General features: G+C 32.7%; 3 protein-coding genes across 5 annotated transcripts; all 3 read right to left on the bottom strand.

The window, feature by feature from the left end:
• Positions 1 to 156: 156 nt before the first annotated feature.
• LOC120345223 (uncharacterized) lies at positions 157 to 9,353 on the bottom strand. Of its 2 annotated transcripts, none has more exons than XM_078116552.1 (11): positions 9,222 to 9,353; positions 8,593 to 8,629; positions 8,141 to 8,225; positions 7,663 to 7,776; positions 7,006 to 7,107; positions 6,299 to 6,396; positions 5,299 to 5,541; positions 4,070 to 4,225; positions 3,490 to 3,593; positions 2,611 to 2,793; positions 157 to 2,244 (listed from the first exon to the last, which is right to left on the bottom strand). In XM_078116552.1, the coding sequence occupies exons 1-11, from the start codon at positions 9,314 to 9,316 to the stop codon at positions 1,899 to 1,901; spliced, it is 1,563 nt and encodes a 520-aa protein (XP_077972678.1). In that variant the 5' UTR covers positions 9,317 to 9,353; the 3' UTR covers positions 157 to 1,898. The 2 variants fall into 2 exon arrangements, with proteins under 2 accessions (XP_077972678.1, XP_077972682.1); XM_078116556.1 differs by having other exon boundaries at positions 8,141 to 8,216.
• A 1,390-nt stretch (positions 9,354 to 10,743) lies between these two features.
• Positions 10,744 to 22,063, bottom strand: LOC120348436 (uncharacterized). 2 transcript variants are annotated; one of them, XM_039418554.2, is made up of 8 exons: positions 21,857 to 22,063; positions 20,950 to 21,070; positions 18,549 to 18,680; positions 16,714 to 16,911; positions 15,798 to 15,950; positions 15,396 to 15,502; positions 14,469 to 14,687; positions 10,744 to 13,896 (listed from the first exon to the last, which is right to left on the bottom strand). In XM_039418554.2, the coding sequence occupies exons 1-8, from the start codon at positions 21,934 to 21,936 to the stop codon at positions 13,233 to 13,235; spliced, it is 1,674 nt and encodes a 557-aa protein (XP_039274488.2). In that variant the 5' UTR covers positions 21,937 to 22,063; the 3' UTR covers positions 10,744 to 13,232. The 2 variants fall into 2 exon arrangements, with proteins under 2 accessions (XP_039274488.2, XP_039274486.2); XM_039418552.2 differs by having other exon boundaries at positions 10,745 to 13,896; positions 18,549 to 18,683.
• A 71-nt stretch (positions 22,064 to 22,134) lies between these two features.
• Positions 22,135 to 24,608, bottom strand: LOC120348437 (N-acylneuraminate-9-phosphatase-like). Its single transcript, XM_039418555.2, has one exon. The coding sequence runs from the start codon at positions 24,166 to 24,168 to the stop codon at positions 23,353 to 23,355; it is 816 nt and encodes a 271-aa protein (XP_039274489.2). The 5' UTR covers positions 24,169 to 24,608; the 3' UTR covers positions 22,135 to 23,352.
• Between the last annotated feature and the right edge of the window lie 2,804 nt (positions 24,609 to 27,412).

The raw sequence follows: 27,412 nt of genomic DNA, 5'->3' as shown, positions 1-27,412 counted from the left end.
TATCACCGTTTACCAGAGGCTATATAGGAGAGCTTATACTAATTGATGGAATTTTTGCCTGATTCCCATTTCCCACACCGACATCTTCATCATGGCACTGGCTGACAACATTTTTCATGAGACCTTTTTTTTTCGTAGACATCTAAATGGCACAATATAAAGGAATTACCTAAGACCTAAATGAATAGGAAAATCCAAATTATACAGATAACCACAAATTGCTTATACATAGACAGTCATATCAAATAAAAACAAATATAAGTGAATTACTACGATAAAGTGAGGAAAATATTTCTAGTTTAGTCATGAACTTTCAAGTAACGACTAACATGCTTCAAGGGCATGAAATAAATTATTGCATATACAAACAATGAATACACTCGTTAAATTTAAGTTTATAATTTTAGCAAATGCAAAGAGTAATGTAATAATTTGAAGATTTCTACTTAAAAAAGCAATGGAATATTAACTTTTTCAACTAGTATTTTCAATTTACCCGTAAATATATACTAATAGATTTAACAAATAGAATTTTTATAGATAGGTGTGTAATTAATTCATTTCAAATTTGTAATTGCCAGTTTTAGGTTTCCTATATCGCAATTCTGTATTTTGAAATTTTACAATCGCTAATCGCTGCTGTTTCAAGGTCAGGTCGCAAAGGATTTCATACTCGTGAGTATAAACTCGCCCAGATTTTATTTTAAATTCTCAAGTTGTCCAGGTGGTTAGTCAAGTTCTTTTGTTCGAGAGATTTAATTCACTTTATTTTTATGAAACATGGTAAATCATATCATGTCGTCTTCTGAACACTGACAATGACTCTTGAAAATTTGATACTTCCTAAAAGGTCTGACGGGAAGGGAATCGAGCCTCCTCAAATACCCTTTGGTTGTCTTATATATCCTATTTGTGTTTATTGTATCAAATTGTAGACATTTTGCATTTTCACAAAAACAAAAATTTATTATCATTACTTGATTAAACAACAATTAATTAATTTAACATTGCAATAAAAAGCAACCAAGTCATGAACAGCTAATTCAAAACTTCATCGCAGACTATATCACAGAATATACTTTGTTTTGTCATTATAAAATAAATTATATTTTTGAAGGAATGCTACAAAATTTGCATCATTAGTACTACAGTGCATTTGGCAAAATAAATAAAAAATATAGGAAGTTCAAAGGTTAGATGTTATTTGGCAGAAATTACAGAATGAGTATGCAATATTTGAATTATTTATTTAAATGACTGATTATAAAAAAAAATGAGATAGGCAGAAAAGAGCATATTTATATAGGCAATTTTATATAGAGAGCTGAAAGTAAAAAAAGTTAATAATTTTCAACATCACAAAAACTCAATTCATTTATCACTATTTAAAACCAAAAATAAATTTGCAAATTCAAGTTTTTAAAACGTTGTGAAGAACAACCCTCGATACATAGTTCTATATTTGGCATATTCATATAGTATAGTCAGTAACAGTTAAAAACAACAGAATTCATTTAAAAATAAAAGATTCAAATAATACTTGTTACAAAAAGTATTTTCTCTATACATTGCCAAATATATGGACACACAAAAAATTATTTTCATGATTTTTGAACATAAACAGTTATTTGATGCTCCTAACAAACAAGAAATTAAAATAGCTAGTATTGTTGATAAATGAATTTTGTTAATAAACAATGTAACATTGTCAGTAACTTGTTTGCTTTTAATGAGCACAGTTAATTTTAGAAATTACGAAACAATTGAGGTCAAGTTTCAGATATGAAAGAGGCTTGTTTGGTAAAGTACTAAACAAATTTGTACATGCTCTTTGTGATTATTAGATCAATATTTTTACTAATCGCATCAAACGTTTATATAAGAAGTGTTCATGATCACTAATGAGCAGATCCATCCTTCAATAGATAAAATTCATTTTTCATTCCAGTTCCTCCATTCGATACATGCATGTGGATCGGGGGCACAGTGCAGTCCTTGGACCAATAAAATGGAAAGTTGGATGGTTTTGAATCATCTTCTGATTTGATTTTAAGGTGAAGGTGAACAACCATATCTTGAGAGATCGGGAAATCTGGATTACATTTTTCTAAGCAAAATGAGCAAATGTCTTGCTCCAGAGATTCATTGTCACCATTTATGTCTGGAATGGTAAAAGTTTGATTTTTGTTCTTCACATTGACCTTTTTATTCCCATTTAGTGTTAACTCAAGGTTTGATGCATGCCTGTGAATAGGAATGTAAATAGGTTGATAATCTATTGAATCATTAGGCCTAGGTCTATTCAATGTAGCCAACACATAGACCCCCCCCCCCCCCCCCCACCACACACACACACAGAGTTCATTACTGGCAGGATGAGTAGTAATGTACGATAGAATAGGACTTTCATATATAGAGAGGAAGCCGATACGTCAACTTAATCATATGACTCTGTCTCTTATCCGGTTGCCAGTTCATATAGGGATGGGATCAGGTAGCAATTGATTTGTTTCAGACGCATGGACTTGATGCGATAGTATGTGACAACAAGTAAGGTTTTAAAGCTCTCTAACTTTTGCATACTAAATGCCAAACTACAAAACTTATTACCTCGCATAAATATTCCCTTCAAGTAGAATTTCACTAGGCCTGCACTTCAGCTCATCAACATAAAGTTTAATGACGAGTATTTGTTGTAAAGGATCAATAATATTTGTGGGACGTTTGATGTAGACAATGTACTTGTATAGTGTCAACAGCGAGTTGATCGCTGAAAAAGTGACTGCACGGAAGCTAAAATAAAAAACGAAGTTGAAAATTATGGAATGTTTATCAATCAGTAGTATATTTTTCACCATACTGAAAATAGGCACAAACATACAAATTGCAATAAATTATAAATAGGCAATATTTCAGGGTGAAGGAGACACAGTAAACCAGTACTGGTTATCGAGCAGTGTTACGCATAAAATAAGTCTATTAAAAAAAAAAAAATAACACAAAGAAGAAAAAGTCGAAGTAAGTTAATGTAAATTGAAAAATATATATATATCTCGAGTCGATCTCCTATAACCAACAGTCGCTCGCTTAAAATTTAAACAAAAGAAAAGATGACTCCGAACACCACTAACTCTGTAACCATGGATATGGCAGTAGTGAGCGTTAGTTAATTCAACTTTTTTCAAACTAATTTTTCAAAATTGAGATGGAACATGTTCTAATTAAAAATATCTAACATTGGCAGAACGTTAGTGCATTCATATAAAGTGAGACCATCAGAACTAGGAAATATAGAGGATATGTGCCAGTCAATATGGGATAAATGGGGCAAAACATTTTTGAGATTCCCCTTTTAAAAAGAAATCTGTCGTACTTGTTGTACCATTGGTCAGAGAATCTCAATAAAATTCAACATGATCAATGAAAATAATTAAACTATTGTTTAGTTGCATGTAATAGGAACTAGGCCATAGGAAACAGTGTACTTACCCACATAATAATCTGCTGTGGCATTCAATATACTTTCCAACTGTAATTTTCTTCCTGGTCAATTTCTCCCAGTTCAACTTCTTATAGTCACTAGCTTTTTGGATCTACAATAAACACAAATACAAGTTTTAAAAATTAATATTACAGTCTGCCTACTTAAGCTTTTTTTTGCTTTCTTCTGATAGCATTTTACGTTTTATGCCAATATCAGTGTTAGGTAGAAGTCCCTAAGATATGAGTCGTAAGTCAAGTTAATTCACAGGTCATCCAAGGTCAAATCAATCACAGAATTGATTCTCATTGGGGATGACTTGAATAAAGATAAAAAAAAAAAAAAGCGTTGTCCAGGTAGAACATTGATAAATTATTGAAAAATTTAACTGTATGACATCTAGTTATTACTAAGAAACTTAACAAAAGATTAGTGCATATATTTATATATATATATTTATATGCACCATGCTTCATTAATAAGAAAAATGAAATATTTTGGTATTTCATTAACCAAAGAATATAATTATCCTCGTTAAACAGTAATCATAATCAATATAAAGTCTGAAAACATTGAAAATATACTTACAATAACGTTTATAGATGTGCCCTTTGACCGTCGCTCAGTTGCAAGAAATATATGAACTGGTTTTCTAATCTTGATTGTTTTCTCAAGCAATTCGTCAAGCTTGAAAAAAATTGCTGATGTCAGGAAGCAAATATTTTTTTCATTTCTCGTTGGACACTGTATGAAAATTGCAAATGAAATTGAATAAATAGTTCAGCCAACAACAGTCACCACGCCAGAGCAGGCCTGCTGGGAAATACCTCCCTCACTTGGCCTATAACAGTGGTTCTCAACTTATACGCACACTACTATTGGTTCGCAGGAGCCTTTTAAGTGGTACGCATACCAGTGCCACTATCGGTACACAGGAGCCTTTCAAGTGGTACGCGTACTACTATTGGTACGCAGAAGGCCTTTTAAGTGGTACGCATACCACTATTAGTACACAGGAGCCTTTCGAGTGGCACACGTACCACTATTGGTGCACAGCAGCCTTTCAAGTGGTACAGGTACCACTATTGGGACAGGTACCACTATTAGTACACAGGAATCTTTCAAGTGGTACACGTATCACTATTCGTATGTAGGAGCTTTTCAAGTGGTATGCTAGCAGCTTTGAATCATTGCAACAATTAACTTTTATGGCAATAGTAAAAAACACAAAAGTTGTACACAATCAGTAAAAGATTGAGAACCACTGGCTTAGAACATTGATGGCTTATATTATAATCATGTTTTGTTTTAATAATTTAATACTCAACACCCTTATTGACTGCAGTGTGTACAGTGACATAAAGAGCATCTGAAGTTGTCAGTTTTATTATGGTTTTCACTCCTAGCGCACCTCTAGTTTTGAATGAGATTTTTTTATATTCAACCTTTAGTAGAGGAGAAATAAAATTTGCATATTTATCCCAGGAGAGAGAAGAGCCGATAAGATGACTTAACCATACGATAAACCACGGCCTCTCGTCCAGTTACCAGTCCATGTCGGGTATGGGATTAGTTAGTTATTAGTTTTCGGAAGCATGGACTTGATGGCGGAGGAAGCTGTAACCGATCAGCGGTTACGTGGACCACCCTGTGGCAGCGAGGAGTCCAGCAATCATCTTGCTCATAAACATCCCTGCATGGGATTCAAACCCACGCAGAGTAATCAGAGGTAACCAGTTTTAGATGTATGTGGCCTTTGACCTATGCACCAACCATCGATTCGCTATTTATTAATAAAGATGTGGAGATAAATATACCTGAGTATAGACTGGTTTCACACTGATAGTCATTTCTCTTTCGACAGAATTTGGTGGGAACTCAAGTTTACAAAATGGCAGTTTAACGGCACCGCCTTCCAATCCCAATTTGAACTCAAAATAACCTCGATCTTTGCTGGAAAAATCAATATTTTTCTTGGACGTAAGAGAAAATGAGACGCTTGACTCAGCACCGCTTGTTCTTCTTTGCCTACGAACAGTTTTTTTCTGTTTGGGAATTTCCTGAAGAAATTTAGAATTGAGTGATTTAAAATCATGGTTACACGTCTTACTGTGCTACCCATATTCTGATAACTAATGTTTCTGGACCTTGATGTGTTGAAAATATACTACCTACCTACCTTGCTACCTCTAATCACTTATAAAGCCGATAATACACGTTTTCATTATTGTAGACGATAGTGGATAATTAAAATAAAAGTTAAGATTTACCTGACTCGCATTTTTAGGTTTGAATCCAAATATCCCATTTGATTTCACAAATATGAATGTGTGTATTTGCACATATAATGAGTACTCCCATAGTATGCGAACCAAGATAGCGGACAACAGAAATAGTATGTGTACAAGGTTAGGGTTAGGCCATAATTTCAGGTACAAATACTACGGGATTCCCCGAGTTCGTAAAAAAACTAAAATAAGGAAAATTGGAATAAAATTATGGCGTAACCCCAACCTGGTAATCATACTATGTTCAGGTGTCTGCCATCTTGGGGCTTATACTATGGGGGAGCCGCACAATCTTACTAATTAAATATCTGTTCATTTGAACACTTAAAATTATGAAACCTTCTGCGAAGATTGAATGATTTAATTTGATTTGAAAAGTATTTTAATTTGATTTTGAATTGAAGAAATATTGGTCAACCCTAATGAAACCATATATTTATGGAACCATATGAAACCATAAATATTCCATATTTTGAATTTACCGTAACGATTTGATTCCCAGAAACTATTTTTTTCTGTTTAAACTAACCTGGAAAGGTTCATTTTTATTGGAGTCAGAACTTGACTGATCTGCAAGATCCCCACTGCTGTATCTTGCCGAGCACTGAAGTTTGGTTGCTGCTATACCTGGGATGAATGAAATCATTAAACAAAAAAAGAGAGCAATGGGACATAAAAGTTGATCATCCAAAAAAATAGTTTTATAATCAGACATGTCTCATGTTCAAGCCAAGCGAATGTGGAACTGGAAAGAATTGGGGTATTACCAATAATAGGAACTCCTTCCATATTTTGTAGATAGGATAGGATTGGATTTACACATTTTTCATAAGGGAGAGACGAGTCAATAAGACGGCTTAACCATATGGCAAAACCACAGCCTCTCATCTGGTTACCATTCCATGTCGGGTATTGGATTAGATAGTAATTTGTTTTCGGAAGCATGGACTCGATGGTGGAGGAAGCAGTAACCGGCATGCGGTTATGTCAGCCATCAGTGGCGAGAGTCCAGCGATTCTCTCGCACATAACTATCCCTGCATGTTCTTTGAACTTGCGATCTCACATAGAGTAATCAGATGTGCGATGGCGAGCGTGTTCCTAATGCTTAGCACGATGAGACACACCCCTGCGCCCAGCGCTTTGCTTCAACTTTTATGAGGGGTCAAGTACATAAAAATGCTTTTATTTTGTACTATTACAATAAAGTTCTTTATTAACATATGAAAAATACAACCTGATAGATGTGGTTTCTCATTAGAATCTTGTTGTGTCTTCTTCTTTCTCTGTTTACCTTGTTCTGGAGTGAAGGAACCGATGTTCTCCACCTTGTTCGAGGCTGTAATAAAAAATTTTGTTAACATTAAAACCGCACGATAAAATTAAAGTATTGAAAGACTGGAAATATGCATTGATCACACAAAGTGAGAATACTAGGTGCTTGAATGAAAATTAGATATAAACTAGGTAATTAAAAGAAAGGCTATCTGATCTCTAACCTTTAAGACATTCATATCAGAAAAAATTTTAGTATCATTGTCAAATGCTATTTTCATTTTTTTTTATAAAATTTACTCCAAGCAAGGTTGTGCGGAACTAACTCAGAAATAAAAGAGATTGATTTCTAAATGAAATTAGGAGTGACCAATGGAGTGCCAAGACCTACTGAGAATATAACAAATTATAGCCTAGACTTACATGTAAGTGAATACTAAATGATGCGAGATTCAGAAATAAAGGATCTTTGAGCAATGTTACGAATTGCCACTCAAGTGCCAAAAGTTACTGAAACTATAACAAATCATAGCATAGAATTATACTAACTGATTTCAAGTTAAAAATAGTTCAGATGAATCCGATAAGGAAAATATAAATTCTGAATTAGAACTCTCACTAGATTTCTTTGAATTTGAAGTCTTCAGCTTTTGTTTGTTAAACTTCTTGGTTTCCAAATTTTCTTTATCCGATTTGGAATCTCCTTTACTTGGTCTTCTTTTCTTTCCATTATCTGAGACAGCAAATGTACAAAAAATATATTTCAATAATGGGGGCATTGTAAATAATGAGCTTATCAAATAAAATAATTCATTATGAACTCTACTGCGGTACAAAAACGAAGACTTGAAATTCAAGTTGCCAAAATTTCAAATGGAGTTTGAAGTCTAGTCTAGTCATCTTACTGAGCTTTTTTAGACTTGTGATATTACACCAATATTATGTGAATAAAATTAGATGAGGTACCAGTACTTCCAGATCAGTCGTTACACTTTGAAAAATTGTTTATGCTGCTGACATACACACATGGGTTACAGTGAGTTTCAGCAGAAAAATAAAAATGGTATTTTCTGGCTCGACCACAAATTAAATTTTACTTTTATGTCCCATGTTTTTTGTTGCTGAGACAAGCTTCTTTGCTTCCAAAGTAGCTTCTTGTCTTCTTTTTTCCAACTTTAATTTCTATACAATAAAAGGTAACTTTTTGATTAGGTGGCCTAATTTTGAACAATACACAAGGCCAAAAAATAGATAGTTATGATATTTTTTCATAAGAAAAAATTGAAAACTTTGAAAAAATATCATTGAGCTATGAGTTATAATCAAATATATCTGAAGAATTTTGTTTGAACAAAACTTTAATTTTGTCATAGTCAAAAAATATTTTTTATACAGACTTGTTGTATATGTCCTCTCTTTGATATGAAATTTATGACATTGAAACTTAGCAACATACACCATGTCCATGCATGCGAAATTAGCTTGAATATTATTTTGCAAAAATAGTATTTAGTAAGAAACCTTTTAAGATATGATATAAAATACTTACCTTTTCATTTAAGTAAATTGTATCACGGCAATACAACCTGTAACAAGAATGAAAAAAAACACCAATTTTTTGAATGGAATAATTTAATACGATATAATAATACGGTATGTTGTGTTGGTTATTTTTACTTGAAAAAATAAATTGATTGAATCTCAACCGCAATTTACAGAGTTACTCAAAACATATTAGAAATAAATAGTTTAAATTGCACTTTCCGGTTATGACCGAATATGAAAGCCATGGGTATAAATACAAAGAAATTTACAACAGTGAAGTGAGCTATTGTTAATCGAAAATGATGGTATATCTTTAATATATTATCATTTTCCTTACAATATGATTATCATAATGATAACTAAACATGATTTGGCAGCAACACAACTTGCATTTTTCAAACCTAAATTTACGCATACACACACGCTATGCTCAATTGCAGTGGTTCCCAACTTTTGTAGTGCCATATAGACCCTTTTCAGGATTTGCCTGAAATTTATATACTCTGTGAAAAGCTAAGATTCTCCTTGTGGAAAAGTGGTAAGTAGTCCATGCATCTTGATTGGTAACCACAGCTCTAGACTACAAAAGTCATTGAATATAAATGCCTAACAAAAAAGGAAAAAAATTCTTACCAGAAAAAGAATGAAAGAGCAATGAGAATAGCATCGAACCAACAGAAAGCAGTTAGATTGAAATTTGTGTCCGATACAGTAGCTTGATGTAACATGATGGCTAATTAATACTTATTAATATTTAAAAAAAGGACTGAACAAGAATAAATAAATATTATGATCTATTAAGCAAGGCCCATCTGCTAGTTTTGGGTCATTCCAAATAATGAATAACATAACAATTTATGATTAAAAAGTGACTTCAAGAAACAGTGTTAATTTCAAACAATTCACTATTCCCTTACTGACACTGCTCGATACCTATTAATTACTGGTCTATCGGGTCTCCCTTCATGCTTCAAAATTATTTATTTGTCTTCATCCTGTATATACACTTTGTATTTTTGGTATGTGAAAAAATAAACTACTGGCTGAACTTAACTGCTAGCCGAACCAGAGGCAGTGATTTCCATAAAGTTAAAATGTCCTATTGTCGTTCCTTTCCCATGCATAAACTTGGCTAGTGTTACAAATCGATCTAAATTTACAAAAAAGAGGTTAATTCTACCAATGTGTTCAAACCACCAATTCAATAGCAACAGCTGATATCCTTTCTTCCTATAAAATATAATTCCCCTTTGCCTTTGATCTTCCAGATAATTGCTAATTATTGTAAATACCCACTTTCATGACTCTGGTTATGTTTAGCACTTTACCTGTGCTTTCATGCTTCATTTCAGCCTGGCTCAAATAAATATAACTCTCCATTCTCATCGGAGGGAATACGTGGCAACTCTCCCTCTCTCTATATAAACAGGTATGTTGGGTTTTCCCCGGGTGTTGAAAAAGCAGAACTTCATTGACGTGGCTTGTGTATCTATAATGAACATGTCCAAGCATGATGGGTGTATACTTTTTGTTTGTAATGGGTCTATTGCTTCAAAGGCATTTGAATATAAAGAACTAACAATAATATATAGATAGAGGTAGTTAATTGGAGAGAATATAATTGAACTGACAGTGGTCTATATATCTGACAGTAATCCGACCAGGTATTTTATTATATTAGCAAAAAGATGTAAACCTGGTGCCTGAACCAAGCTATTCTCCATCTTTGTTTTCCATTATTTAATCAAAAATTTGGGTGCTCCCGAAGTATGTGTACCAAGATGGCGCACAACCTGAACAGAGTATGTGTACCAGGTAGGGGTTATCAGGTTGTGCGCCATCTTGGTGCACATATTCCCGAAGCGCCAAATTTGTAGTAAAAAATTTTATGCTTCGAAAAAGGCTCTACTCTACATAGACAGTTAGTACAGAGTACATAGAAGACATTGGATTTGAAAAATATGTAATTTTTAATTCATCAAAGCCTATCAGAACTTTTCATTTCTGCGATTGAGACAGTCGAGGGACTAAGGCAATCGCCAACAGTCTGCAATCTGTGAGTTTATTTTTCACTATGCTGAAAGCACACTTGATATACAAATTGCAATAAATAATGATAAAAACAATTCAGGATGAAGAAGGGACCACTGGAAACCAAATTTTGTTATTGAGCAGTGTCACCCGTGCCTAATACACCCATGCAACAAACCCTTCCTTAATCCTTAGACTTCTTTCTAACTACTAGTCTGACATAATCAGCAAATACATTATCAATATTTATTTTTTCATTTAATGATGAACAAAAAATAATTTTTTATCAATATCACTTTTCAAAATTTACCTAGTGGGGGAAAGACTCAAATTTATTACTGGAATAAATAAATGTACTTCTTATGCTCACCACTTTTATCATGAACTATTGTGAGAAGTGTAGTACATAGCTGTTATCAAAATATAATAATACAGCAAAAAACAGTATAGAGCCGTGTATGCAGTTACAGAGTCTTGTTAAAAGAGAAAACCATTGCATAACTTTATATGAAACAAATAAACAGATTGTAAAACATAAAATAAAATGCATAAACAATGACAATCACCCCTCCCATTAAAATAGAATTCAACTTACATATCCGAAATGGAAAGAGACATGGTCCAAATTTACAGCCAAATATGCTAAGATTAAAAGTATCAGCATGAAAAATGGGGAAATTTAATTCTTAGGTTCAGTTTTTATTTCCATAATGCTTTAAAAAATTTAGTATTTTGTATTTAAAATAACACCTGATGTTGGAAAATGTATTATTTAGAGCCGCATTTACATTCCTTATGAAAAACAATTGAAACATTTTTCTTTTGTTACAGACATAAAAGCATTTAATTGGATAGCATATTATTGTCACCTGGCTTATTCATGTTATGGAAATTGAAAAACCAGTAAGAATGAAAAACTTTGACTTTGGGTATATTAATTTAATTTTTTATAAAGACACTATTCTGATAAATTTACAATCGGAATGCTAAGTAAATGCAAAAATTACATTTCAAACATTCTGAAAAATTATTTTTTTTTTTTCCTTACCATTTGTGAAGGTAAAATAATGTTTGCATGGAGGATAATTCCCATTGATATACAAATGAAAAGTAATAACAAAAAATTAGTACTTTCATGCTCCAATTTTCAAAATTATTAAAAAATATGTCAAGATGCAAGAATCTTAAATGTTGAGTATTAATATTGAGAGCACTCAATAAAATTATTATGTAAGTTTATCAAAATAATAAACTAAATATTACATATGCGTGATATAATGATAGAGCGTGGATCCAAAACTTAGAAATAATTTTATTGATATTGAAGACATATTCTTGTGCTCTCTGAAGACGAAGTCCAAGCCAGAATTATATTTCCCGAACCAGAATTACAAATTTGCAATAGTTGGTAATCAGGCTCTCCAGAAGTGTGTGTACCAATATGGAGATAACTAATTTTGCTTGCCTACCTTATGTCAAGTTATGTAAAGGAACTGAAATCTATGGGCAGTGGGTATATTTACTCGGCTAACACAGACAGTCCCTGAACTAGTAATAGAGAACTAAAATAAGTAAAATCGGAATAAAATCATGGCTTAATCTGGTACACCTAATACGGGAGTACTGGTAATCGAACCAGTTTCCAATCTGAAAAAGCATTGAAAGGATTGACAAAGCATTCCAATTATTTTTTGGTCAAATTGTGCTTTTTCGGAGTTGTGACACAATTCAGAGAAGAAAATTTTATTATTCCGGAATGAGAAGCCAGAGTTGAGCTCAAGATATTAGACAGTAGCAACATAGTTTGTTTCAACTTAATAAGCATTCAGATACAAAGCGATCGATTAGCATCAATTTTAACTAAATACTAAAATTTTATATGTAACATTAAATAGGATATACACTTTAGTCAGCTCAGAAAAAAATCACATTTTTTAAATGAATAAGCGAGACAAAAAGGTCGCTTTTCTACTTCAAATATAAAAGTCACTTGATTCAATTTAAGTTTAATTCTAAAATGTCAAAAAAAAATCGATAAAACATATTTGGAATGAATTGGAGTATTGTAATTTGTCATCATGACATTTCATGCAAATATTTTTACAGAAGATCGTGCAAATAAAAAAGATAGAATTCTGGTAATTTTGTCACCATCTACCTATAATTTAGTCAAGAGAGTGAGCTTTTTGTTGTAATGTGACTCAAACTAAAATCTCAAATCTGTGACACAATGAAAGCAACCCAGTATTTTATTTTTTAGGTTAAGTCATAAGACCATACATATTTTCAAAATGTGTGATGTGTGAACATCAATAAAAGTTTTTAATTTTTGAAACTTATTCATATTTCTATATTTGATTGATGAATATGAATTAAGGGTTGCTTAATGAAAATATTTGTTTTTCAATTCATTCAATTTTGCCTAAAGGTAGAGAAAAGTTTTTAAAATAGTTTATTTTGAAAATGACGTCTAGTCCAGGCATATAAATTTTGACTCCTACTCCAGTTCTGAAAAATTTGAATCTTTAAAATACTGACTTCTGAGCTTCAAGAAATAAACACAAGATTTAGCTTCAAGAAATATCATCCTTCAGTTTCACTAGCTATATTTGGCTATAACACGTCCGACAAGTCATCAACAGGTGTGGAAGCAGTAAAACTTAAGCCAGAATCCATATCTGAGGAATCCAACAAAGGTTTATTAAGAAACTGATTGATATGCTCCAATGCTAGAAAATTGGGACGAGGAGTACTGGTTGAAGGCAATTGCATGTCAAGTTGGGGGAACGGTTGCAAAGGGCTAGTACTATTGCTTAAAGTGTTGGTGCCAGCATTGTCAGAAGTTAGGGGCTCTCTTCTTTTGATATTTTCCTCAGATCGAGTATGTGGGAGATCAGGAAACATATTATCAAAAAAATTGGATTTTAAAGAACAGTTTGGACATGAATTACAATAGTTTATTTGCTGGCCTATTGATCTTTCACCATTTGCATTGATGGTAGTGCTTGGCTTGACATAAGGGTCATACAAATTGTCAGGCGCGGGCAAAGACCACTGGAATCGATAACATATTGGTGAATTCTGATGCTCAGACCATACAGAATAATGCAAGTTCTTGTAATGGTGAGGAGGGATTGACTCAATGCTTTCCTTTTTGATAGAAATAGGGAGATGTACAAGTATTTTTTCTCTGCTACTTCCGATCTTGTGTTCAATAACTGGTGACATTGAATTCATTCCTTCGCACTGAAGTTTTGCAGAAAAAGTACAAGGTGGCCTGAAAAGATATGTTTAAAATGATAAATGTGGCTTCAGCCTTCTAAATTTTAACTTGCAGTGTGAGTTTCAATGCTTTTGGCAGATGGCACAATATGCCCAAGTGTGAGAAGTGCCAATATGTTTGCCAAGGCACCAATAATTTTTTAATAGAAATGCTACTTTGAAAAAGTATGGCTATTTGAATTTCTAAAATTGAGTGTTGCTCTTTCATTGGTGTTTAATTTCAGACTCGAGTCAAAGCTATTAGCTGAAATTTAAAATAACTTGCAAATATTAAAATTTTTGTAGTTGAATTTTTTCTATTTTTAATATCGTGCTTGATCCTTATATGCAAATAAATGTCTCAAAACAAACTTGGTCAATAAACATTTTATTTAGTTGCCATGGTACATACAAAGTGTATGCATAGGTAGAACATTCCAGAGATTCCATATGACTATACCCCTGACTATATTTTTACAGTAAATATAAATCATATAGTACTATAGATACCATATATTGCACTATTAAAATTATAAAATATTAATTTTGTTTCAGAATTACACATTGATCTCATTAATAGAATAATACCTGATAGGCAAGATTTGCTTTCCCACTACAATTTCAATAGCACTTGAATCAAGACTGGCATTTGCTTCTTTACGAACATCACGATGACTGGAGTGTAGTAGTACGAAGAAGTTTTGCTCGATCGGATCATTTATTCCTATTGGCCGCTTGACATAAACAGTATGGAACAAATCATATGCAGGAATAAAGCTTGGCGCATTACGACAAATTACTCTGAATCTGAAAGGAAAGAAATTGGTCAAGTTAGACATATTTTTAGTTGGTTCACTTCAAACGATGATATGAGAGCTAGAAAATGTGTATTTGAATTTAATATGGCTTAACTGCTACCTCACTAAGAGTTTGGAACATTATCATTTTCGATCTGCTGGTTACTCTGGTTCATGCACCCACTGGTATCCATCTACCAACCACAGCTATGCAGTTCTAGTTTGATGATTCAAATTCTGCAGGAGAAGGGCGATCAATTATTCCAACTGGAAATACGGTAACTCAAAGATAATGAGGCAAGAGAATAATGCGGTTCACTATACAGATGTTCTTTTGAATGCTTGTTCAAATCTCACACACCCCCGCCCATCCCCCCTCACCCAGGGTGTAATAAATTGGTTACGCAATCATGAACTGGAAACATTTCCAAATATTTCTTACAACCGTTGGGTATCAGTGGGCATTTGTATAAAGCCTTGTTTAGGGTAAAAGAGAGAAATACCTGTAGGTATTTTTTTGCTTCTAAAACTAAATACATATCTGTGGTAAGAATGTTGTTTGAAAAGTGTGAAATCCCCCCATAATAAAGTTGTACTAGTTAATCATAAAACCGACTGCATCAATATGGCAACAAAGCGGGCATTTGTTCCACTCAATAAGATATTGTTTGCATTCTTAAGATAAGTACTATGTTTATTTAAAGCAAGTGAATTTTACCCAGCAAATTTCTTCAGCTTGAAGGAAATGTAATCTTGTTTCTGAGATACTTTCAATTTATCAACTGTGGACCACTTCAGATCGATTGAGTCATGAGTTGTTTGGAGCTGGAATGTACAGAAAAATATTAATAATCCTTTTTGATCAAAAAGAACAATGTTTGTTGAACAGTATGGTAAAACTTTAGAGTTGATCAAATTTATAAACATATAAAATAGGAACGTATGCAATGAGAAAAATGTTGTAACCATGTCAAAGCACTAAATTTGAAAATATATTTTTGGCAGCATTGGCTAAAGGATAAAAATTTTAATTCAAAATTTAAAATGACAACAATTAGCAAATGAAAATGTATTTTTGTCTGTTTAGTCAAAAAAAAAAATCAGCAGAAAGTTTTTTTACCTCAACTTTCTGGACTTGGTTAGATGGTGGATAACAAAGCATTTTTACTTTAATTTCAATTGGACAAAGAAAATTGACAACATCTGAATTGTTAGAGCTTGAACAATGGATTATTGGTGTGATGAGTGTTTTATATTTTCCATGCTTTCTTTTCTGAAATAAAAACAAGTTGAATCTTTCCTAATACACTTTAAAGTGTGAAGTTATTAATATATGATACATACATCCTTAAGTGAAGCTTGAAATTCTATGTCAAAGTCAGATAGTTTTGTAGCTGCTCACATTCGACTAGTTGCTATTAGACTTATTTATAGTAAAACATACACAACTGGTAAAAAGCAAACAATACAGAATAGGATTTACATATTTATCCTGAGGAGAGAAGAATGCTAATATAAGATAGCTTAATCATATAACAAACACGGCCTGTCGTTCACTTACCAGACTGTATGTCAGGCATGGGATTAGTTAGCCAGTTATTTGTTTCAGATGTATGGACTTGATGGTGGAGGAAGCAGTAACCGACCAGCAGTTACATGAACCACCCCACGTACCTACAGATTAGCCAATCTTTCGAATGTCTATATAAAACTTACTTCAACGAGGCAATGATTATAAAATTAGATGAATATATGTAACAAGACTGAAGTCAATTGTTTTATATTTAAATTGTTCATTGACAAGGACTTTAATAAAAATTCCAAACATATAATAAAATATAGAAGCGAATAGTTCACACAAAATTGTGGTTGTAGGTGATCCCATGGGAATCAATAAAATGAAAATCAGTTGAAGCAAGGTTAAATGAGGCCAAACTACTTTAATGAGAAAGGTGAGTCTTGACTACATCAGAAAAGAATATTTAAAAATAGTTTGATTTAATAAAAACAAATTATGACATAACTACCTAACTTACTTTGGATAAAACAGACTTGAAACAAAGTTCCATTTTTTGCAAAGTTACTCCAAATGGGAAGAGGACTTTACAAAACGGAAGATCAAGTAGTCCTCCACATTCTTCCAACACAAAATAATAGTAGCCATTCTTCAATTCCCAGGTTATATTGCATAAATGCAATGGAACGGTGTCTTTTGTTTTGACCGTTGTAGAAATCTAGAAAAATGTACAGAGATTCATTCATTTCAGGTTCATAGTTGCACTAGTTTTGCAGTGTTCCCTATGATATATATACAGAGTTAATTAATCCTGAATATAAAACATAGGGAACACTGCAAAAATATTGCAACTATAATGAATAACGAAAAAAAATTTATTGGCTGTACAACAACTTGAGCAATTCAATTGATTTTGAGTTAAGGTGTTTGAAAATTCAAAACGACACTACAAAACAACCTATTTAGAGAATCATTGACTTAGGTGATAACCCGTCTAAGTATAACTTGACAAATCATGAAACCCTGAGGCCTGAATTAATAGCTTTCAATCATGGCGTGATAGACTGCTAATATAGTCATTCAACATTTTCTAAAGGTATTTAGAATACCAAACTATTTAGTTTTTGTCCTACCCCATTTCTCTGACAAATACTTACCGGTAATAACAATTTTAGGCGCTCCCGTAGTATGTGAACCAAGATTGCGGACACTGTAACGTAGTATGTGTACCAGGTTAGGGTCAGGACATAATTTTATTCCAATTTTCCTTATTTTGGTTCTATTACGAATTCGATGACTAGCCAAGTGGCTACAGTAATATTTGTAACTGAAAATTATGGCCTTGCGCTGTCCGCCATCTTGGTTCACGTACTACATAAGTACCCAATTTTAATTATTTTTATTGCCAGGAGCTTTGTCATTTTAGTGGTCGCCCCATAACACTGCTCGGTAATAGTCTTCTTTAATTTCTGAGTGAGTTCTCCTGAGCTTGCTTTGAGCAAATAGAATAGCCTTAAAAATACAATTTTAGCATTTTATAGTATTTCAAATATTTTAATGGCTTTATTTCAATCAACTTATTGCTAAAGTTTGTTTGATATTCAATATTATCGATGCTGTAATAATGTCTCAATGCATCAGAACGATAGATTAAAATGCAATTTTGGTCTGATAACTTCCCAGTACAACATGGCACATAATAAAAGTCAAACATAAGGTAGTAGAAAATAAAATTTACGCTCCCAAACACACCTTGGAATAATAAAGACTGTTTGCTTGTGTTGAATGACTGTTTGCACTTTTATATGTCGAGCAAACAGTCTTTTTTACTCTGTACAAATAAATTACAGGCAGGCAAACTAAAGTGTTCTTTCCTTGTTTACTCAAAGAAAGATGAATATAGGTAAACAACATAATTTAATATTTCTGAATACTTTCTAAAATATTATTTCCATACCCAAATAAATACTAAATTGGACTTTGTTCAAGAAGGATCACCTAAAACACAATTTATAGATTCAATAGGTTGGAACTGGAATGCATGAAATTTGAATATAAACAGTGGTTTTCTATTAAAAAGAAGTTTTCTAACATTAAATAAAAGCCAGTTTACTGTTTCAAAAGTTAAATAAAGACCATTTCGTAATGTAATACTTCAATTACTCAAAATGATAAATCATAAATAAAACTTAAAAAACTATATCTGGAATCAAAAATTTAAAATATCGAAAACACTTGAAATCAATTGAAACAAAATGTTTAATTTGTTTTGTACATGTGTGGCAATTTGATTATGCCAACATTATTATTCATCAAATTAGCAATTCTTGTTGAGTTCAGACTTGTGTTCGTTACCTCATTCGAATCCTCGCCTGTTTTTTTCAACTTCGAACAAATAGCTCTGTCTGAATTACTGTTATTTCCTGTTGGTGATATATCTGTATTCTGTCTTGATTGAATTCTGGCTTCTCTTTCTATTACTTGGTGCTTCTAAATTAAATACACCAATACTATTTACTATTCAAACTGGAGTGAATCAAACTTACAGTTTTTCAGACATAGCAAATGAAGTAAAAATTAATAACTCCTATATTTGAAAAATATAGAACTAAATTTCGATTTTAGGTATAGCATTACATTATATATTATTAAAAATATTTTTGACTAAATTAACGCTATAAATATGAGCCTAATAACATCATTTCCTAATCCGGACATATTGTAAGACCATAAAGACATCTAAGGCAATATAACATTAGTAACATTGTAAGAAAATTGGTTAAATCAAGATTTAAAGTGAATACAATGTGTGCCATGCCTCATAGTTCAACTTTGCCTTTGTAATCAAATAAAACTTTGTCTATAACATTGGTTTTCGGTGGAACGAAACTCAAATGAAATAGGGAACCCTGTGCAATAGTTCAATTACTGGCCTAATAATACTGGCAAAACGACATGATTTTTAAAGTGTAGCGAGTTAAATAATACCGGATAACCTAGCACTTGAAATTTAGCACTTGTGGCCCCCTGTTTACCATTACAAAAAATAGATGCACTATTATGTACTACTATGTAGAGTCTTTTGTGTATTTACCATTTTTATGGGATATAAAAAGAAACCAAAAGCGAAAACATCAGAGGGGTGTTTAATGCACAACCGATTACAAATGTATTCAGGTAATGAAAGTACGAAAAAGAAGGTATTTTCATTCAAAGAGAAAAGTATGTAAACGAAATATCATTAAAATCCTCATGTCCTGTACTGGCGAAACCCTAGGGCAGGGGTGGGCAACCCATGGTACGCGTGCCAAACTTGGCACGCGAGCGTATTTATTCGGCACGCGAGCGAGGCCTCGGAAACGAGATCATTCTCCTTTAGATAAATAGTTTGAAGACTCTGAAGTCTGAATTATCTAATGAAACTAGGTGTTCGTTTATTAATTATCGTCCGTTAACAATCCCTTATTTATTTAAACTCTTTTTGTCTTTTCATGACATATGGCTACAAAAATATATTATGACATAACAAAAAGAGTGAGCTCTCGAAAAATTTTGTCGAGAAGAGCGCAGCATTCATTTGGCTACATTCTTACGTAATATAGTTCGTCTGTACCACTGTACCATTTCTGCTTGATTTATGAAGTTGTACTGCTCATGTTGGTTAGAGTTACCTGCTAACTTGCTGTTATAAATTGATTGAACAGGCCGACTCCCTAAAAACGGCATTATAATGGCGATTTTATAAAAAATCGCACATAAGCCGGTCCTACGAATCGTTACACGCCGGACGCCTCAAGAAAAGCGTAGAAAAAAAACAAAATTACTGTAACACAAACATTTCTCACGTTTATCATTTCTGTTTGTTAGCAACGGCCGTAGATTCTTACTCGTAACTCTTAATTGTAAATTCATGTTAATAAAGTCTATATTGCTTTTCATGCGTCGTGATTTGTATTAATGGAAAGGATTGTTGTCGGGAGTTTAATAGAGTCCCTGAGTCAGCATAAAACAATTTCCTTTGATCATCCACAACGCGGTTAATTTCGATAAGAGTCCTTATCACCGCCCCTCAATGGATAACATATCGTAAAGGTGATTAAAAGTCGCACGTTGTTAATTGCCCCTACGGCAATAGCGCACCAAATAATAACGTTTTCACCACGAAACAACTGGCCGTAAATCGACACTGTTGCACAAGCGAGCAAAAACAAACCAATCACAGACTGTACAAGCCATCAGCTGTATGATAAGACAATCTACCTTCACAAGCGATTGTGTGTGTGCATGCACGCTTTTTATCACGAAAACTTGGTATGGTTTGAAGCTTTTGGAATTACCGGCAAGTCAGCATAATATCATCTCGCATCATTCTGATGCGCGAATGAGCCGATTTTTTGGTGCAATCTGAGTTATGCGCGAATAAGACGGTCCCTTAGTTTGGCAATTTTTTTTTAGTTTTAAACTCGGCCTATTCGCGAGCGTATACGGTAATAAGAAATGTGATCAAATCTATTTGCCGAACTGGTATTTTCCTGAATAGTGGATCTGTTGGTACATGTTTAAAAAGGTTTATTATTGTGTATTTTGCTTTGAAAGTAGCAAAGCTTTGTTTTTAATTTTGGTCGGCACGCGGGAGAAATTTGTTGTTAAATTTAGCCGATTTTGGCACGCGAGCCGAAAAAGGTTGCCCACCTCTGTCCTAGGGGGCTGCAGAACCCAGGTTGAAAACCACCGGTCTATAAATGGAAATCTTTACCTTACGAGTTTGCTCTGAAATTGAATCTTTAATTTTCTTCTCAGTTGAGTGGCCTTCGATGGCTTCCTTTGATTTTTGAATAGGAGCTTGTTTTGTATGGATAATTTTATCCAGTCCGATACTGGAAAGCAAAAAATACAGTTTCAAAGCCTTTAGTTTGAAGAATTAGACCTAACAAGCATAAAGCTTCGAATTTGGGGAAATAAAAATAGCGATATATGACTATGGGCATTTAAAAGGTTATGAATGGCCTGCTACATTTTTAATACTTTAATATGTAAGGTAGGAAAGGTCTCATTTTGAAAATATCATTTAAAACAATATGACACTAACCAGCATAAAGTAAGTAGGCAAGTGAAAGTCATTTCAGACATTGAATTTCGAGGGAAAGACTCCTATTGGTCAATATTCATATAGATAAGCTATAAAATACCTCATTCATATTCTCATTAAAAATCACATACGCATGAAGCATAAAGCATTGCACTTGGTTATATGAAAGCAGTTTTGAAATATCGGTATCATATACTATAAACACCAAGTTTCATTATAGATATTAAAATCTTTGATATATATTCTATCCAATTAAAGAATCCTGTTGTACCTCAACAAAAATGTATTTCTGTAACGTTTAGTACGACTAAAGCCAGACTTTCTCAGACAAGCAGTTTACAACAATGTAAATGTACAGCAGGATTATTTAATCGGATAGAATTATCATGTTTATTCCTGCTACAGCATCCTAGCAGTATACGCACACAGATGCACTAGCATAAAGGCATAGAAGACGGATAGGAAATTAGTCTTACTCAACTCAATATATATGTTGATCAAACAATACAAGACGTCTTATAATCTCTGCAAAATCACATTAAAAGGGGGGAATATTATACTACTTCAAACTTACAAATAAAAAGCATAAAGAGCAAGTATTGAAGTTGCAGTCACAGCCCCAGTGACAATCTGGACAAATTCCAACAACTCCATTTTTCCCGTTTGGTTCTCAGATTCTTATAAATTTAGACTTGTGTAGTTCTGATACAGTTTAAGTTATAATCCATACCCAATATATTTACAGAGATAAATACTACACAATAGTATCTTATTATCTACAGATATAAGTAAAAATATTAGTATTATGAAACAAAAAGATAGATAATCAGCTCATACTGAAGTTTGGTGATTTTGTAATTATAAAACTTGGAATGCACTTCAAAAATAACTCCTGCAATAAATAAACTTTAAATTAGGTATATTTAAAATCAGAGAAGTATATTAAATATATATTATTCATTTCGATATAATTACAAAAGTCATAATTATATTACATTACCCATATGTTATATTTATCTTGAGAAAGGAAATTTGATAATATAACCAAGTTAAGCATTCAGATTACAGGTTGGATTAGTTATATTTACAGTCTAATAGAAAGTCTGAGTCTGAATTTTATCACCAACTTTGTGGAGTGGATAATTTGTCATTATTAATTAGATAAGAATATTATTAAGAATATATGAAGTAAAAATTCATGGTTTCAGAAATTAGACTTTAAATATGAATTAACCCCAAAGATTAGGGCACAAAGTTACCAAGTTTTTTTTAACCAGACTTTATCTATCTATATTCAGTTTTTTCACTGTTTTATATTTACACTTAAAAGCCTACTTTAATTTCCTAATTAATAAAATTTTTGGTCCTGTGTTAAAAATTAATATTATACATTCAATATAGCAAACACTGAAACAAAACAAAGTGCTTCAGAATGAAGTTAATGAAAATGTTAATAAAAATATAATAATACACTTCAAGTATATGAAAAAAAATGTGTCCAAGTGTAACAACAAATAACAATTGAACAGGGACAAGCAAACATTTGCAAGCGAAAATAGTAGTATACTAAATTAGATATGTGAATGTGTGAACATGAACAGTTAGTATTATGGTAAGTATTACAGTAGTATTCCAGTTTTTTGTTGCCTTCTAAAAATCGTTATAATATGTATTATATATATTAATATATATGAATATATAAATTAGGAAAATGGGTTACACTGACTCAGACTCATAACACAAAATCAGGAATAATAACATGAAATTGATATCTTGCTCTATGAAATAATTAATTAAAGCATAAAATAGAACATTTTACAGTCATATAAAAACTGAAATTGCTATAAACCCAAAACTGCTTAATTGTTGGTGAAAGGCAATTGCTTTCGTTTGAAAATAATTTCTCATGGAAACACATACCCAAAAAGCAATGCTATTATCAAATTGATTAGTTTTACAATACTTTACATGGGAAAAGATGGCATTTTCCTATTTATCCCGGGAAAGAGGAATGAGAAGTATGACTGACCACAGACTCTCATTCAGATCCATTTCACAGTGTGGGAATAGCTAACAAGTTATTGTTTCAGATGCGCGAACTTCGATATTTGGTTTTGACATGAATATTTTCAACAAATCAGAGATAGAATTAATTCTATGGGAAGGTATACATGAAGGGTCATCATAGTGGTCTACTTCAATCTTATTGCAATCTCTCTCATAATAAATAGACATTGCAAGTTTAGCATCATTTGCGCCTTTTATGTCAGTCTCAATTGTATCACCAACCATTGTACATTCATCAGGCAGACAGTGGCATATTGAGCAAGCCTTTTGGAATATAGAAGGATGTGGTTTGTCATAAGGTTCGTCTCCAGAAACAAGAACATAATCAAAATATTTCTCAAAATTTAGTGTTTTTATTTTTTCCCATTGCACAACACTGCTACCGTTTGTCAGTAGTAAGAGTTTATAGTGCTTTCGCAACTTACACAATACTTCAAGACTTGTTGGCTCAAGCATTTTCAAATTATTAAGCCTCGTGTCATGCCAGATTTTATACAAGTCTTCAGCACTTTTCAAACTTTCATCAAAGGATATTGTTGCATTGTTTTCAATTAATACTCTCTTAATGGCAGAATCCCATAATTTTATTCTAATGTCTCTTGGGCTTTGTAACTTGTATTCTTCATTTTTGATAGAATTCAAACTGTGGCTGAAAGTTTCAATCAATTTGTCTGCATGCTTATATAAAGTGCACATCATCAAAGAGGAAGTGTTTTTTTCATGGAGATGCTCTTTAGTATGCTGATATGCTACATTTGTTGCAAGACTTGTGCCTATCAATGTCTCGTCCATGTCAAAAAATATAGCTTTAATTGCCATATTATAAATATGATTTTTCCATTCAGTTATGCTTCCTATACTAAACACTGAAACAGGAAATGCCCTATGAGTACAGAGGTAGGCAAAAGGCAGAAAGGACTGAACATTAGCATACAATCAAATCAGATGAATTCAACCTAGAAAATTTTCAGAATAAATCAGGATTATTTGCATAAATAAAGTGGTACTTTAAAAAAGACAGGACAATCTTTTTTTCTATCAGTAAATCTATATGAATATTTACAGAAATAACACTGATTTCCTGGATTTCTTATAATATAATAGATCAAATTCAACTCAGAACTTCTATGCTATCTGGCCCTGATTAAATCCTGTAATCATATTATGAGCACATTCTACTATTTCAAATTGTTAACTGTTGCATTACCCTCATCTTATATTTGGTTGGCTTTAAATATTCTCTACTTCTGCTTCTGCTACATTCTCTGGTATCTCAAGCGACTGAAAAGCTGCACAATACATATGGCGCCTTACGCTTCGTCGATTCACCGATCTTATGAAACATACGTCATTACGCCAATAGTTCCGCACAGTCGCTGTTTCAAGTAACACGGTAATAACAGTTAACAATGTGGATTTGTCGCGCACGGGTGTATATTTACTCTGGAATGTAGATCGAGATGTAGGACGATCGGTGATAGAAAAATGGTAGCTCGTTGATTCCTAAGCAAATTAATCACTGGGAATAGTCATGACTTCATTTGAAAGTTAGTTTACCGTCCGTGATTTTATGAATATGCATAAGATATTGTTTTCAGGAGCTAGACTAACTAGAATTTTCGCATTTATTACCCATGCCCACACACTCACCTACGCCCGAATATTAGTATTTTATTTGAGTAGAGTTATTTTATTTGTCCAAGAAAACACAAAAACGTTTCTAAGATAAATATTTAGATCTTTTTAGAAATCCGCCGCCAAAGATAACGCCCCCTTTCCAGAATATAATTTTTATTTATTGATAAAATGCAGCACTGAATTCGGCGATTTACAATAATATTTGGTCAAAATGGTATAACTCTCGAAATTTCATGCTCTATGTAACCTGTCCCTAATGTTACGAGCGCAACTTGCAGTACCTAAAACGTGGCGGGGTGTTTTACTCAAATCTCGTATTTTTGGATTGTGGCGGCGACTTTTTACAAAAATGACAGGAAAGGAAGTCATGCAGTGTGCAAGACATTTGGATGTAACGAGAACAAAAAAGAAAAAGAATCATCAAAAGAGACATTAAGTGACAGAGCATAACCAATAGGAATTACTTTTAATCAACTCATTTTTTACTATTTATGAATGTCCCAAAGCCTTTTTCATCTAGCATGCTTCCAGATCAACTCATTCATTTCAAATACCGCGTTTAGACATTGAGTTTCTTACTGAAGTTGTACTGGTATAAAGAGAATGATATGTTCAATGTTGTATTTGGTGATCGGGGTACAAACTTATTTTTCGTAAACGTATTTAAATGAATGGATTTATTTTTCTTCAGTCAACATTGCGTAGTACATATGATGAATAGATGGATATAACAATGGATTACCATGGAATATCATTTAGAAGTAGAAGTTAACAACTCGACACTGCTGTCAAGGTATATAATTGTTTTGTATATTAATTTTCATCAGATATACCGGTAATTAACGGAATAAATTTATTTTTCTTCAGTCAACATTGGAATATCATTTGGAAATGAATGTGCATTATGGAGGGATACTGCTATCAAGGTATATAATTTATTGTATATTAATTGGTTATCTCATTTAATTAGTACATATTACACATTCTGGAAAACATTGGGGGCTCTCGAAGTACCGGTATGTACACCAAGATGGCGCACATCCTGAACATAGTATGTTTAAGATGATATTTATGACGTCTTGAGGGTTTTGAATTGAAATATTCTATGATTGTGCTACAAACAAGAACACCATAAAGTTGCAGCACTGCAGTTTAGTCATTTTGTTTTCTATTTTTATACCTATCACCTCACTCAAAGTTCCATAAACTTGACAATGCAAAGCCGTCAATAATATGGCAGTTACATATGTGCATTTACATGCACAGAGATTTAAATATAATTTAATTCTATTTTAAACTGAATTTCACCATGGTAAAAAATTGACAACAGGTAGGATGGTTATTCAGAAAAGTTCCCAACGTGAGAGACATAAAAAGTTACTACATGGGCAAACACACCTTATTTGGAGAGCCTCACTGTACACAGCAATGGAATGTTAAACCTTATTAAAACACAGGCAGTAACTTTATATCAAGGCATTTATATATTTATTTCTAAATTGTTTAGTAGATGGTTATCATTAGAAAAATATATACAGGGTGTTAAAAAAGTTACGTAAAATTAACAGAAGTTGAGATGAAATGCTACTTTAATCATTTACCGACTGACAACTTTTAACAGTATTGAATTACAGTGAAATGCCATTTAAACATTTAAAAACTGTCGTTTTTTAACAGTTACTTCTTTATTTTTATACTTTTAAAATCTAATCGTTGTATAGGCTTTCATCCAATAAATAACAAATTCCTAATACTGGAATCATTTATCACTCATTTAATACCACTTTATTCGGTGCGTCTGGTCCACAACCTGAACAGAGTATGTGTACCAGGTTAGGGTTATCAGGTGTGCGCCATCTTGGTGCACATACTTCTGGAACGCTCTTTATTCTTTATTTGTGTAAGAATATTCAGAATTTTGAAGAATATCATGAATTACCGGTGAATGTAACTATGAGATAGCAATGTAACTACTTGTTTTTTTAAATGCATTGTAAACATATATCACATCTAGCCAAAGAAACAAAACGGTATATAAGGCAGGGAGTTTTGCAAAAGACTATTATTAAGGTTAATCATTAATATGAAATAGTTTTGTACTGCTGGCTCAGGAGAATGGAATAGAATAGTATTAGTTGGTAAAGTGGGTTTATTTCTGTGTACGTTGCATAATGGAGATAGTGAAGTGTAGGTTATTTTGTGTTGATATGAGTAAGCATCGTAATAGACATGATTTTCGTTGATATTTAGTTTGAAATCATTGTCAATTTTACCTACTGTAAGATAAAAAATTGTTTGTGATTTCTAAAATAATCAAATTCAATATAAACTAAAAGCTTTGGATGTTTTTGCATTAGGCATTCACTCTAGATAAGGTTGTACATGAGGCATGCAAGGTGTTGTAGGGTATGGCACAAGGTACTCA

Source organism: Styela clava, chromosome 1, assembly GCF_964204865.1.
Source record: "Styela clava chromosome 1, kaStyClav1.hap1.2, whole genome shotgun sequence".
NCBI classification, from domain to species: domain Eukaryota; kingdom Metazoa; phylum Chordata; class Ascidiacea; order Stolidobranchia; family Styelidae; genus Styela; species Styela clava.
Note: the sequence above shows the minus strand (reverse complement) of the source record. Positions and strands in the feature narration are given on the sequence as shown.